The sequence below is a fragment of the Triturus cristatus genome, chromosome 3_1 (assembly GCF_964204655.1).
Source record: "Triturus cristatus chromosome 3_1, aTriCri1.1, whole genome shotgun sequence".
Classification (NCBI taxonomy): Eukaryota; Metazoa; Chordata; class Amphibia; order Caudata; family Salamandridae; genus Triturus; species Triturus cristatus.
Window position 1 is genome coordinate 350,800,852 of NC_140583.1, and position 15,286 is coordinate 350,816,137.

Below are 15,286 nucleotides of genomic sequence, written 5' to 3' on the forward strand. Positions count from 1 at the left end.
AGAGAGGTCTCCTTCTTTTGGGAGAGGGTGAATGATTTATTGAGCACCAGCAGGGTCTGCTACATCCACTTGACCTGCAGTTGTTTTACCAGAGCTTTTTTCCTTGATATGATGATTCATACATGACAAAAGGATAACCCCCCTGACAATATATTATTTAACATTGTTTTTTGATAATCAATTTTATTGGTTTTAAAAAGCAAACAAACTGTCAGCACAAGACATTTCAAAATGGTATAAGTCATTTCCGCAAGAGGCAATTTGAAATACAGGTAGATTATTGATAGAGCGAGCCACCTAGACAGAAGGGCAGTATACATAGGTATGAGAGTGTGTGAGGGATACATTTAGTCCAGTTGATTTAGCCATTTGCCCCAGACCCTGTTGTATTTGGCCGGGCATCCACAAGCCTCAAATAAGGGTTCTTCTTGAGCGGTGCACCAAGCCACCCCTCTGCACCATTTTGCTATGCTCGGGGGTTTGACCTGCGCCAGGCCACTGCGATGTCGTGCTTGGCCATGGCAATTGCCGTTCCAAGGAATAGTTTGTCTGGTCTAGAGCCATCCAGTCCATCCAACACCCCAAGGATAAGACGTAAGGGTCGTGGGGGACCTGCCAGCCCAGGATCTGCATGAGTTCACACTCCATCCCTGTCCAGTACGGGGTAAGGTTGAGGCATGTCCACACCATGTGATAGAAATCTGCTGGCGCATGGCCGTAGCGCATACAATCTGGGGAGGGACGCAAGCCTGCTTTATGTAGACGCGCTGGGGTGAGGTAGCCGTGTGCAGGTAGTAGAGCTGAATGAGGCGAAGTATGGCTGAGGTCGCAGTGGTTTTGGGAGCCATAAGGGCATCGCGCCAATCCTCCTCCTCCAGGGGGCCCAGCCATCCCTCCCAGTGCGTACGGAGCGGGTCAAGAGTTGTTGGGCCGTTGTTGACTGGGTGCGGTATATCCAAGACACTCCTACCCACCCCAGGTTCCCCATCATGACTTGGGCTGCCAGTGGGCTGAATTCAGGCAGTGACGTGCCTGTTGAGATGTGTGTATTAAGGGTGTGGTGGAGTTGCAAATATTTGTAAAATTGGGAGATGTGTAGGGTGTATCGTTTCTGTAAGTCGGGGAAGACCCTAATATGATCCCATACCCAAACACCACCTAGTAGAGATATCCCTATGTGATCCTAATGTCGTAAGCCCACGAGGGTTGGTACTTCTGTTAACCATAAACCTTGCCAGAGAGGCGTGTGTTGGCTCAGGCGTTTATCCCACCCCGTGTACCGCAGGGCCGTGCGCCAGGCCACGAGGACCGCTATGGTTATCTGTGGTATCGTTTTGGGTATTGGGGTCCCGTATAAATATGATTGTATTTGGGGGAAGTCCAGGTCCTTGAGCTCTGTTTTGTAGGCTGGGTCAGACCAACCCCCGGTGAACCAGTTGTGGATGACGAGGAGTCTGGTAGTTAAATAGTATAGGAGGAGATCGGTCATACCCATGCCTCCGTCAAAAGGTGGGATTCTGAAACGGATGAGGGTGACACGCGCTCTCCTCCCTCCTCACAGAAACCTCGTGATCACCCCATCCATCTCCCTAAAAAAGCTGCTCAGAAGATGGAAGGTGGTGTCCCGAATGATAAATAGGAAGCAGGGGAGAGTCATCATTTTGAACAACACCACCCTCCCAAGAGGGTTGAGTGGTAGAGCCTGCCAGCGTTTGAGGTCGGCCTTGGCTTTCTTGACCAGAGGGGTAATGTTCAGAGCCCATTCCAGCTCCGGGAGCAAGGCCACCCATATCCCTAGGTATTTGAATGGTTGTCGCCTGATGGGGATGGTCGATTGCCAATCGAAGCACTCCCTAGAGAAATGAAGGGGGAAAAGGTTGGATTTAGCCGGGTTGAGCCATAGGCCAGAGGCCAGAGATGCTTTCGAAGGCTTGGAGTAACTCGAGGCATCTAGGGCCAGAGCTGGCTGGGTCCGCCAGGAAAAGCTGGACATTGTCCGTGCACAGGGCGATTTTGTCAACGTGATGGTGACCCCAAGCCCAGCCCAGGACCCGGTGATTGTCCCAAATAAGGCAGGCCAATGGTTCCATTGTCAGCACGAATAGTAGGGTTGAGAGGGGGTACCCCTGTCGTGTGTCTCTCTGGACTGGGAATGCCTTCAAGAGGGTTCCATTGGTAAGAGTAGAGAACTTGGACAAGAAGTCAGAATTGTTGGCCAAAACCCATCACCTGAAGGACGTCGTCCAAATACCGCCAGTCTACCATATCGAAAGCTTTTTCGAAATCGACGAGGAGCGTCAGGTACAGTGTGAGGAGCTGGCGGTGTGCTAGGGCGAGGTGAGGGTGCCTTAGGCAATGTCTGGTGCCACGCGTTGTTATGAAGCCACATTGGTCCGGGTGGACCAGCTTGTGTAGAAGGGGGAGGAGTCGTTGGGCCAGGACTGTGGCGTATATTTTCATTTCAGTATTAATTAGAGAGATCGGGCGGTAGTCCGCACATATGAGAGAGGGCGGTTGGGTCTTGGGGAGTTGCCACATCAGTCTCCGGGGGGAACGGAGCCCACTTCGGCAACATGTTGATAGAGCTCTACGAGGTGGGGAACCAGAGGTCCCTGTAAGCCGCATCGTACTCTTGCGGAAAGCCATCTGGCCCTGGCGTTTTCCCGGCCTTCAGCAGGGAGATGGCACCATTTATCTCCTCTGGGGTACAGGGGAGATCTAATTCTGTTGTTTCCACCTCGGTGAGGCAAGGGAGTTGGGTCTCCGCCTGGCCTAACATATCTTAGAGGGTGGCCTCTGGTTCGCGTGCAAAATAGAGCCGAGCGTAGTAATCCACGGACGCTTGCGCGATTGCGGGCGACGTGCATTGACTATTGCCCAAGGCGTCTCGGACTTCAGATATGACCCTGTTAGCTAGTGGGTAGGTAATTAGATTGTGCAACAACTTCCCATTTTTATCGCCCCATCCATTTAGTCAGGCCACAGAGGAACGCCATAGCATCATGGCCGAGTCAAGTGAGATCTGCCTAATTTCTTCTTGAATAGCGGCGAGTTGCGTGTCCTGGCGAATGTCAGAGGCCCCAGAGAGGACTTTCTCTAGCCGTGTGGCTTGAGCCTCAAGCAGGGTCAGGGGGTTGTTTGGTGCCGCCCGCTTCGCGGGTATCTGGCCTCTGGCCACCCCCGGATAGTGGCTTTACTGGCATCCCAGAGAGTACCCGGGAAGGGAACGAAGCCCCGATTAGTAAGGAAATAGTGACTTAGTTCCACCTCTATCGCGTTCTTGACCTCTTTGTCCTTTAAGAACCAAGCGTTCAACCTCCATGGTGTCCGAGTCTTGTTTGAGGTTTCACCCAAGTGCAAAGATAGGGCAGAGTGATCCGAGATTCCCCAGGGGAGGATGGAAATAGTAGAGACATTCTGGCCGGCAGAAGGAGCAGGTCAATGCGGGAGTGTGTTTGGTGGGCTGCTGAGGTATGGGTATATTGAGTACCTCAAGGGTTCCACATCCTACAGACATCACATAGGCCGAGGGCGGCCGACCAGTCAGTTAACTTCTTAGTGTGGCCAGTCTCGTCAGATAGGGCATATCAGTCACGTCAAATTCTGATTGCACAACTGCATTAAAGTCACCCCCGATTATAGTCTGACCCAGGGGCAGTGAGGAAATTATATCAGTAAGGCAGAGGAGGGTCGAGGTGAGTGTCGCAGTTGGGACGTATACGGAAGCCAGGTTCAGGGTATTCCCCTCGAGCTTCCCGGACACAGTCACAAACTGACCCTGCGGGTCCGTCACGATGTGGTCAAGGGTGAAGGGGACCCCCGGCGTGTTAGGATTGCAACCCCCGTGATCCCCTTACAAAGCCAGAATGCCATACCCTGTCCAAACCATATCGTGCGAGCAAGGGACAATGGGTTTCCAGGAGGTGGGTTTCCTGAAGCAGGAGTATATCAGGCGCATGGTGCTGGGCATACTTCAGGACTGCTGTTCGCTTGATGCGATCTAATAGCCTGTTCGCTTTCCAAGACAGAACATGTGGACATCTGAGTCATGAGTGGTGTGTAAAAGCAGTGGGTCAAATGGCTTTGGCCCCCAAGGGGGCTGATACACTTCAGCATAAACGTGCAGGTGTGGCTCGCACGATGTGCTGTACTGTCGTGCGGTGTCAGTGCAGTGGGCAATTGTCAAGGTGCTGTAAACAATAAATAAGGGTGACCAGAACATGGTCAGGACTAAAACAACTCTGAGGACCATGGTCCCCACCCTACCCCCCCAAACACCCAACCCTATACTTCCGGAACCGACGCATCTGTCACCCTGAAAGAAAGAAAGTCAGTTAACAATAACAATAAGATAAACTGAAACACTTAGCTGGGCACTGCGTGGTAATGGTGGACCCCTCCACACTAGTGGATATGATAGTGTCATTCGCATGCATTTGCATCTGCACTGTCTATGAGGTATATCTTCTCTCACTGACCAGTCAAGATCTCTGCGGTACATGCACCAGCACCCTCTACAAACTCTCTAGTTCAGAGGACTTCTAGAAAGATCGGAGTCTGAGGCCACAGGGTTCGGAGCACCGGAGGAGGCCAGACTGCGATGTTCATCCTCAGCGCTCTCACTGCTTTGGTCTCGGGGAGTCAGGGGGGGCGCAGTGATTGTGGGCCCTCAAGTAACCAGGCCAGGTGACGCGTATCCCCCCTCACACCATCCTCGTCCCCTGCGGGACCGTGTGCACCTTCTCTGTTGTATAGGAGGGAGCGGGCCAGTCTTCTGCAAACCAAACAGTTTGCTGAGGGAGGCCGAGCAGACCCGCAGGGGTCGCTTCTCAGTCAGCCAGGTCCATGCAGACTGTTGGATGTTGAAAAAAAGCTTCTTGTTCTGGAAGACAAATCGCAGGCGGACCGGGAAGAGAAGGCCATATCGCAGGCTCAAGTTATGGAGTTTTTGCTTGACCTCTGTGTAGGAACTACGCTGGTCCTGAACCTCTCTTGTGTAGTCCGGAAAGAGCGTTTGGAACTTCAGGGGACCCTGAGCCTGGGCCGCATTCAGGATGGCGTCTCTGTCCCTAAAGTTTAGGATCCTTTCGATGATTGGACGATGTGGGTCACCAAGAGGTGGCTTAGGGCCAGGGAACGATGGGCGGGCTCAATTGCAAACCATGTCGAGAGAGTATCTTTGGGCATCCAGGATTTCAGCCAGGCTTTCACGAAGGTGGCTGCGTGACCCTGCTTGACTTCCTCAGGGAACCCCACCAGGCGCAGATTGTTGTGGCGTGAGCGATTCTCTGCATCTTCGGCCCTGCGGTGTAGCTCCGTAGTGTGTGTCTATGGGTGGGATACCTGCTCCTTCAGCTGACCGAGCTCATCCTCTACTCTGGCAATGCAGGACTCTGCTTCCGAAATCCGTGCTGTGGCGTTGCACAGGTCTTGGCGGATAAGGGCCATGTCGACCCGTACCTCGCTGATCTTGTTCTCGATAGGTCGCCCCCAGGGAGGGAGGGACCCCCAGGCATCCCCTCTGCCGGATTTCGTTTGGTTGTAGTATACTGGTCCATTTTGGTTTGATTCTGTGTTGTGGGTGCCTTAGGGACGAAGTCCTTTCCCATCGCGATGTCAAGAGGGGGGCAACAGCTGCCCGGGGCTTCGGAGTGTGCAGGCACCAAAGTCAAGGTGGGAGGGGGGAGATCCCCCACCAAAGGGCAGCCCGTGGGTAGTGAAGGCCCAGTGAGCCTTCAAATGCAGCCCAGCATTTCATGAGAAATTGTCAAACGGCTTCTTAGCTGCTGTATGGATTGCGGCCCACAGAGATTAGGCATGGGTAAGTGGTGTTTTCACCCAACTCGGGCGGCGGTCCGAGCTGCCAATGTCCAGGAGGGTCCATGTGGGAGCAGAAGAGGGGCGGGAAGATAGTGGAGTTCCGTCCTGGAACCCCCTTGCCGCTCGATTAGCATGGCCGGGCCCACCCCCACCGGCCCACTGCTATGCTGGTACTGGGCCTTAGTGCTTAGGGGAAAAATGTGCAGATTGGGCCCACGTACAGCCGCTGGTTACACTCACTGGAGTTGTCGCGGGTTCCTCCAAGGCCCGCCCATCACTCCAAAGCACCCCCAGTCACTGTCTACAGAGGGGGAGGGAGGAGAAGGCAGCGGTCAGTGCACACGGGCCAGCCACAAGCCAGTGGGTCACCCTTGGCGTTACCATATCTCCTGGAGGGGTTCGGCGCCTGCCCCCTGGCCTCAGTTCGGCTCGCTAGTCAGGGCCAGCGAGGGAGGAACCATGAGGAGAGGGGGGCAGCCCGGCTCAGGAGGCAGTCCCACGGGGCAGTTTGATGACCCAGCTTGGGCCACTGGACGTTGTCTTCTCCGTCACTTGGCCCTGCCAGTGGGTATCAGGCAGGGAGAAATAGTCCAGGACCAAGGCTGCGTGAGCACAGGCCACTCTCCAAGGCTGTTCCTGACCTTCAGGAAAGAGCCACAGGTACCATGTCTTAGGCAGCCTGCAGGAGTCACTACATGGGGTCCAGGTCACACAGACTATGCTGGGCACCACTCGGGAAGCCTCCTCCTCCCCACGGGGGCACCCCAATTGGCCTCGTTGCGGACTGCGTTCCCAATGGATGGTGGTGCCGCACTCCCCCGGTGGCTCCTGCAGGGTGCTCGGGCCAGTTTGCCCCCAAAAATGGGCCCGGGCTATGGGCCACACAAGAGGGGAGGGAGTCCTTCAAGGGCCGCCACAGCACGATCCCGCAGCCGATCCCCTCACTGCCTGCCACACCGTGGTTCTCACCGAACTAGGCCGCCAGGATAATCAAGCCAGTGTGCCCCTGCTTTGAGTCCCACGGCCCGGAGGCCAGTCCGTCCAGCGCGTCTGCAGTTCCACCGCCCACCAGGCCATGGCACCGCAAGGCTGGATGTGGCGCGAGCCAACCAGGCCCAGGATCACAGAGCGATGCAGCAGAGTGAAGCAGGCCTATGAGTCTCACCGGCCTGAGAGGGAGGTGGGGGGGAAGCTCCTCGGATCCCGCTGCTGCCCGAGTGCTACAGCCGAAACACCCCCCCAGCCCCTCGGTCCCGGGGTCGATTGGCTATAGGGTCTCAGGACCTCCCGGGTTCAGCATCACAGCGAGAGCCTCCAAACAGGGCAGGCTCCCCTCCCACTGCACACCGCCTTCCACCCGACTCACCAGGCCGCTTGATTTATAGGTGCCAGTCGCTCCCTTGTGCCTGCAGCCCAAAGTCCCGCCGCCACCGGAGGTGAAGGGCAGTCGGCACACCGGACCCTCAGCGTGAGACACCGGTGAGAGCAGACGGGGCTCGTAGGGTGCAGGAGTTCTGCCACAAGACCATGGGAGGCAGGAGCACCAGGAGCCCCTCCGCGCTGGCGGGCCCAGATTCCTGCTGCCGTCAGATGCGAGGGCGGCCGCTGCACAGGACACTCAGCGTAGGTCCCCGGTGGAAGCAGTCGGGCCTCTCGGGCTCAGGATTGTTCCCCACAGGAGGGGGGGCCCACCCAGAGGGCCCCATCGCACGATGTTGCGGCCGATCCCCCGGCCCTATTCCTGCAGATCGGCCGGTACAACGGCACTGGCGCCAGGGGTCTAGTCGGAGGGTGGGAAAAGGCCTAGGTCTCAATGCCGCACCATCTCCCTCCCCCTCAGTCCACCAGGGCGCCGGACAAGCGCAGGCCTGCAGCCTGAGGAGCGCCCCCGATCCACCGCCCCCGCCCCGCAGCGTAGTTCAGACCAGGAGGGCCACGAGCCGCCACACGAATGCTCACAGTCCCACCTCTGGTTCAGGCGCGGGTACGGTTATACGGGTGCCGCCATGTTGGAAGATGGGTAGTTCAAAGGCCCAGGTGGAAAGTTCATGAATGCCTTTAGAGGCACGATGCCACGGCAGTTTCAGGTGGCCCAACTGTAGTATGGCTGTTGGCAATGAGGCACAGCAAGAGGATGCCTGCCGATGGCGATATAGTTGGAGCGGTTGACGTAGGGGTCCGGAGCATTCTTAGAGTGCGACCGCCATCTTGACGCTCCAAACCATGCCCCCCATTATTCAACATTGTTAATCCATAAAATCAGTTGTGACCTTATTGTAAAGAAAAATAATATATAGTTTCATAAAATGTATGCAAGTTTAATCAATGTAGAAGCACCTAATGCTTTATCAACACATCATGCCATTAACATTTTATAGATGTAGCATTTTATATGTGAATAAAAGTGTCACACTTCTACACAGTGATTAGAATAGAAAACATGTGAAAAACATCCTGACTGCAGTCAGAAGATATACATTGCTTTGTAACAAATGTTAATTTTATGTACAATAGTAGGCTTAAATAGAATTATCAGATTGATGTGGTAAAGGTGAATGGTAACAAGACAAAATAGTTTGTTTGGTGATGTATTTGATGGCTTGTGTATTTGTTGTAATAAACTCTGCTCGTGGGCCCATCTGAGAAGTCAAGAGAGAGACAACTTTTGAGTCTCCAATAATTTAGATTTGTTTTTCTCTCAGTCCGTTTAATGTGAAATATACAGATCCTCCTTCGTATATCTTTATATGTTTTGACCCTGGTAGCCTGGATATGAGGGTCTTCAGTGGTGCATAGGTCCACTGAATTCTAAAGAAATAACAATAAGGAAAACAGTTTATTCTGAAGTGAATATAGTTGAGGGAATTAAAAAGATGGGGAGTCCAGTTTTTGATATACCCTGTGTAGTAGATATGTTTTCATTGATACGCTGGGGATACATCAATATTAGCATAGTGAATGTGTGGGAAGGTCACATCTATGCTTACGAAAACTAATACATTGGGTAAAAATACAGAGGAAGAAGACCCAAAGAAAACAATAAATACATATCTGGCCCAAGTGCATATTCTGGCTTACCCATTTGTCGTATGTGTCTCTTTCCACTTAGTTTGATGAGGAGCTTTTGCTTGAATGTCCAGGAAATCACCATTAGAAAACTGAGAATCAGGAGCATTTCTAAAAGGTGACTGGTTTTCATGATGTAGTTGGTGGCATTCATTTTTAAGAGGACACAGGCCTCAGGTCTTCTGAGAACTTGTGCTTAGTATTTCTGCAAATGGAAGGTGGATCCTGCATTTTGCATGATGCATCCTTTAGCTTTGGCTGTGTGGTACTTAGGTTAGGTTATTGGTCAGCCTCATGATGGTAAGGTAAAATAAATTATATCCTCAGCTTTGAGAGAGGGATAGTCGATCCCTGAGAGGACATTGATCTCTTAGCTGACGCTCATTCAACCTCCAGAAAACAATTTTGTGATGCAAAAATTATGGTTTGTAAAATGTTGTATCATTTTATATCCAAAAGTGGAGACTGGCTGAATGCTAATTAAAAAACGAAATATTGATGAAATGTCGTAGCATACGTTGTGCAATTACTAGATATATAGTTATTTTTCTGATACTTGTATTCCAACAAACAAAAACTGGAACTTTTGGTTTATATAGCCTATAGAAGATGTTTTGTAATATTAATGTGGATGTTCTAGCTGTGATTAACAATTGTTCTGTTCACTTTGATTCCAGATCACATTTTTCATGCTGTTGTCTGCTGTGTGTGTGATGCTGAACCTAGCAGGTTCAATCCTCTCCTGTCAAAACGCACAGCTAGTAAATTCCCTAGAAGGCTGTCAACTGGTAAGTCTAAAGCTAAATATGACAATACTTTCAATGTGTTGGTATTTAGATCTCTTGTGGGACCACTGTACTAGAGGTGATTCTGTTTCTGTTCTGGCTGTGTTGATATGGTGTTTTGATCAATAAAATCATGTTGGAAATACAGATAATTTCATGGGTTGGTTTTTAATCTTAGTGCCTCCAAGTACTATATTCATTAAAGCGTGAGCCCAGTCTCAGACTCTACACTAAGTAGAATAGGTGTGTCCAACTAGACCCCAGAGGAATTTATACTTAGTAGTTACAAATCACTTCCAATAATCCACTTGATGGCACATGGTTTTTTGACTTTCAGTGAACGACTGCGACAAACACTGTAGCTGATTTTACTTGCTACATGTAACTAGTTGTTGGCGTCTGTCTTGTGGGTTTCAGTTGATGCCTTAATGTATCCAGTCAAATGTCTCTTTCAGTTACTGTAATGGTTTGTTCCCATGTAGAACTTCAAGAAGCAAGGAAATGAGTAGCATCCAGTGCATCTAAAAACAATAATAAAATGATGCCGAGTGGTGCGCTGTGCAGCAGTTGGAACGTTCCAGTTGCAGTGCAGGGCATTTTTTTAAAGTTTAAAGTTTGTTAGAGATGTAGATCTACATGAGATAAACAATAAAAGACATAAACATCTAATCAGTCAATACATTTAAAAAGGACAAACAAAAATGTAAACATTTTCAGAACCACAGTTAGTTTTAAGACTTATTTCACCTCTTAATACCTTTTTACAAGCGAGTAAAAGTTTATAAAAATGTACAGCTCATCATTTCATTTACTGGATAATACAATAGTAGGATCGCTTCTTTCCTTTTTTAATCCTCTTTTTTTCAAAAACAACGATTTTAGAATGTGGAATCAGGTTTTTTTAAGGGCAGGGCTCAAAAATAAAACATGCTCTAACATTTGTACAACTTTGTTACATAAAGTGCATATTCTCTCTTCCCACTTTATATGCTGCCAAGTGTCAGTCTCACTTGCAAGAGGCAAACAGTTTAGCCTGCCCAATAATATACATCTACAAACTATGGGGCTGAATAGGATAGCGGTAAATCCACCACCGGCAGCTTACCGGTGGCGGATTCACTGCCATCGTACCCCCATTCTCTGCCTGCCAGATGAGGATGGCAGGCGGATTGCTGGTGGACGGGAAGTCTCTCTGCTGCGGGTACAACACAGTCAATCGTTACGATTGCCTGTCGAACCCACCCTGAATCCACAAAATGGTGGCGGTGCCTGCAGGCACCGTCTGCCACATTCACAGGCTGGCGGGGATGTACTTTTGGGTCCCGTAGCGGGCACCCCTTCAGCAGGGGCACTCAAGTTTTGTACTTGGGGGGCATCTATGTTGCCCTCCAACATTTCCCTGCACCATGTGGCAGGCACCGAAATGCAAAACTTGCATTTTTACCATTGCGGCGGGTGCTGCAGCCAGCAGCACCCACCCCAATGGTAAAAATGCACAATGCAACCGCCACAGTGGCATTCGCATTGTGATTGCACTTGCGGGACCCCCACCATATAGGTGGCTGGTTCCAATACCTGTGACGATGCGTAATCAGGCCCTATGATCTAAATTCCAACTTATGTAAACTTGAGGTACAGCTACTCGGGTGGACGGGACTATTTCATGAAACCTCTGCTTCTTCTCCCATAGTCTATCATTTTCCAACAATCTATTATTCATAATTACTTTCATTTAAATGTAAGTTGGTGATAAGTCAAATGTTTAAGATCTTCCTTGAGGCTAAAGTGATTGAGTCCATAGCAAAAATTCAACAATAGTTTACCATCCCCTCTTAAAGGAGTAAAACATCATGTAGATAATCGATTCCTAAGAGTGTCTTCATTTGAGTGTATCACATGATAGCACCAGCGAAGTACAGCTGCCAAATCCCTTATAAAGGTGCTAATTAAACCCATTTCTAATCGTATTGCCTCAATTGGTGCCATGATATTTTAAGTGCATATAGAATGTATAGTCTTCCCTCCACCCTATGCATAAATTGCCAGTGATCTATTTTTCCTGTTTCTATACTGTACACCAGGGTCGAAGGAATTTTCATTTTATAGACCATTAAAAGATGGTAATAATGTATTTGACCCATTGTTCCATAAAGTGCTTTCACTACATTAGCATGGGCTGTCGCTCTATTTATCAAATGTGCTATATGCTCCGTATCTGTTAAGTTGGCAGCAAAAAATAAATCCTAGGTAGGAGTACGATTTAACGACTTCCAGTGGAATACTACCAATATGCCTGTTGTATTTATTGGGTACACGACAGCCTCTTCCACAAAACTTAATGATCTTACTTTTACCTATATTCACCTTTAAGAAATGGTTTTCCGCATAGGAAAATAAAGAATTTAGACTATTGTGTAATCCTTTTGCAGTCAGATCTAATATGACAATATTGTCTGCATATAATAAAGTGCCCGAAGGATATGACCCCAATTTAGGAGCATCACCACCTACCAGGCCCATCAATTCTGGCAGGTCAGCGATGTATAATGAAAAAAGAAAAGGAGCCAAAATGCATCCTTGTTTTAAGCCATTCCCAGTGTCAATTTTTGAAGTAATGCCATGCTTGCCTCTTAGCATGACGTAGAACCATGTGGAAGTATGTAGGGCACTCATAAGCAACACAAGACCCTCCAGGATTCCCATTGGCCTAAGTTTCCTCCACAAAGTGGGCCTGTCCACACGGTCGAAAGTGGTGGAAAAGTTGATAAATGCTGCATGGACATGAATTTCGTTTAAAACATTAACAGCGTCACAGTTCACAAAGCTGGTGAAGTTTATAAACAAATTGCAAACGTGTGAAGTTTAAAAATGCAGCTAAAGAAAAAACACCAAATTCACAAAAGTAGATCTTGAGATATTGAGAAATTAGGAGCCCAGAATGGACCCTGACTTTAAGGTAAATAACCATCCGGAGTAGCAGTCAATAGCTGCTCCTCCTTTTCAATTTCAGGTAACTGCTGCAGTAGATGTAAGTGGAGTTGTGAACTGGTGCATTCGTTGCAAGTGTATCCAGTGTATCCACCGAAGTCCAATGGCTCATGTGTATCTCAGAGCCTTAGGCATTGTGTGATCTTTGGTTTCCGCTACCCTTTGCATCCTGCAGTTTGCATATTTAGGGTGTGATATGTATGGCAGACAGTTTCGAAATATGATATTCTTGTACCTGTGTCTCCTATGGCTGGCCTCTACTACCAGCATTAGTAAGAGGGGGTTGAAGAGTTACAGCGAATGGTGCTGCTATGTGCACTTATCCTAATCTTAATTATTCCCGAGGTCATTCCCACATGTTGCAGTTTACCGGGATATTCAATCATGTACACTACATTGTTTAAATTGCAGTTCATGTGGATATGCTGTTCCCAGGGGGTGGTAAGGCCAAGATCCAGAGTGTTAGTGTCATTTGTCAGTGGGCAAACTAAAGACTGTCAGCATGGGTAATGGCCAGTAACTCCTAGAAGGTCCCAAAGTGCATTCTGACCTGGGACACTTTTTAAAGTCTAGTGTGGACTAAGATATCCCTCAAGCTCTTGTTGTTTTTGAATGAACAAGTGCTTTTTCGAAGTACAATTGGTTCAGCGTTATCAGCACATTATCTAAAGTGCTCCCTCAAACACGTTTGAGCCCATCCTAGTTTTTAGGGACCAGGATGACCTGATGATGAAGCATGCCACTACTAGAGTGGCTGAGGGTCTAACAAAAAGAACAAGCCTTTCTCTATAGGCAGGGTGACTACCAGAGGATAAATAACCTCTTTAACTGTCAGGCAGGGGATACTTTTGTGTGTTGTGCTATCCAAGTGTGAACACATTATACCGGCTCTCGGATCTTTTCAGAGCCAATTATTTTAGAGTTTAGGAAATGACTTAAAACGTGTATCTTCAATAGGCATCTCCACTTCACCCTGCAGTGATTTATCTGTAGAATGTTAATCTTTTTGGGTTCTCGCTTCAGACAGCTTCAGCTGTCTATCATAGGTAGTGTTGCATAAAATACGACATAGAGTGGGCTTTGGGTCAGCATTTGATCCTAACTGGATGGTTTTCTTTTTCATTCCAATTCCCTTCTCGAGAATTTATAGCTTTCCTCCATATTTTAATGTTTTACCATCCTTGCTTTAGCCTCATTTTTGAGGCTCTGCTCAGAAGCCCACAAACCATGCTTTTTGATGTCAGCATGTCGATTATCAAGGGTGCGCAGACTTCAATCCATCTCATGCCTTCGTAATCCACAACCAGACAACGCTACCCCATTACCTCACTCTTGCAGGTTCTTTGCTTTCTCCCTTGCTGATGTTTTCTCCTTTCTCTTCCTTGTCCTTTTCTCCCTCTGTGTTTTGTCACTCGTGTTCTTGGGAAATGTCTGATGAATAAGTGCTGGTCCCCAAAAAATAAGTGCTGGTGCCCACCACCGGCAACCACCGGCTCAAATTAAGCACTGTATCCAGCTATAGATCAGGATGGGCCAAGCCTGTTAGAATGTCATATGAATCCAAGGTAAATTCTACAACCTGATATGGCTCAGTTCAAGACCGTTTTAGCCTGCATACTATGATATTTTGATGTCTCGTTCTCAAACTCTCAACAGATTATTATAATAACGAACAATCTGTTTTCATACCGTTGTCATAACTTGGCCAGAAATCCGGTCTCAGGCTCAAAGACATGTTTCCATTCAAAATGGAATTACAGGCTGGGCTATAATAGTGTGGCCTTCCTATTTTTGGGGAGTAAAGTCCACAGGACATTGGGACGACTAGTAATTTTGAAGGCCATTTCCCAAACCTTTGAACAAGGTAAAACATGAAATCTGTGTGTTATCCCTCATTCCAAGTTCTGCACCTCTAAATCGGGAGCAAACTTCACACCCACTAATAACCCAATCCCAGGATAATGGCAATTAGCAGAAAACTCAATTTGCAACCACCATTCCATGGCCTATTTAATCGGAGCTATTAGTTCATCCCCTGAGACAAACACTAAGGGGGCATCTAAAGGTAACAGCAAAACACATGTGCAAAAACGTCCCAACTCGGATAACATTTGGGCCATTTAGTAACATATAAATGAAGACTAAAGCAGGCAATTGGTATTTGCTTCCTTTCTAAACACAAACATTTGTATTGTTTCCATTTTCCTACTATTAGTACTTTCAGTGTAAATCACAAGGGAGCACATTCTGTATCCACTCTAAATCAGCAGTGAATTCAAAATGGCTGCAAATAAAATTCCCACTCATTTTTGCTAAATTGCCAGCACCTAAATAAACCAAAATAACCCTATATGTGTGTGCTCTACCATAAAATGTTAGCTGGTTTCTAGATGGTGGAAATACAATGTTCTCATTAATTAGTGCATTAACAAACACTAGATGAAACTAATTAAGTCAAACATTGGCAAAGTCAGGCCTCAACTGTGTCATTTATGTGACAATATTGAATGCTTTATAGGTGAATGAGAGCGTATGCATGTTTTAGGTTGTGTGTGTGATGGTGCAATGCACCAGTATTAGGTTTGGCGTAAAATGGTGCTTGCACCATTTTAGCATTACATATTGTT

At 48.3% G+C, this 15,286-nt stretch overlaps 1 protein-coding gene across 3 annotated transcripts in view; it reads left to right on the forward strand.

The window, feature by feature from the left end:
* The window catches only part of ENTREP2 (endosomal transmembrane epsin interactor 2), a 1,789,361-nt gene that overhangs the window by 901,659 nt on the left and 872,416 nt on the right, over window positions 1–15,286 (forward strand). For all 3 annotated transcript variants that reach the window (XM_085644081.1, XM_085644083.1, XM_085644082.1), the window contains one exon: window positions 9,564–9,674. In XM_085644081.1, the coding sequence (XP_085500207.1) occupies window positions 9,564–9,674 (111 nt within the window). The remainder of the gene's footprint in view (window positions 1–9,563; window positions 9,675–15,286) is intronic.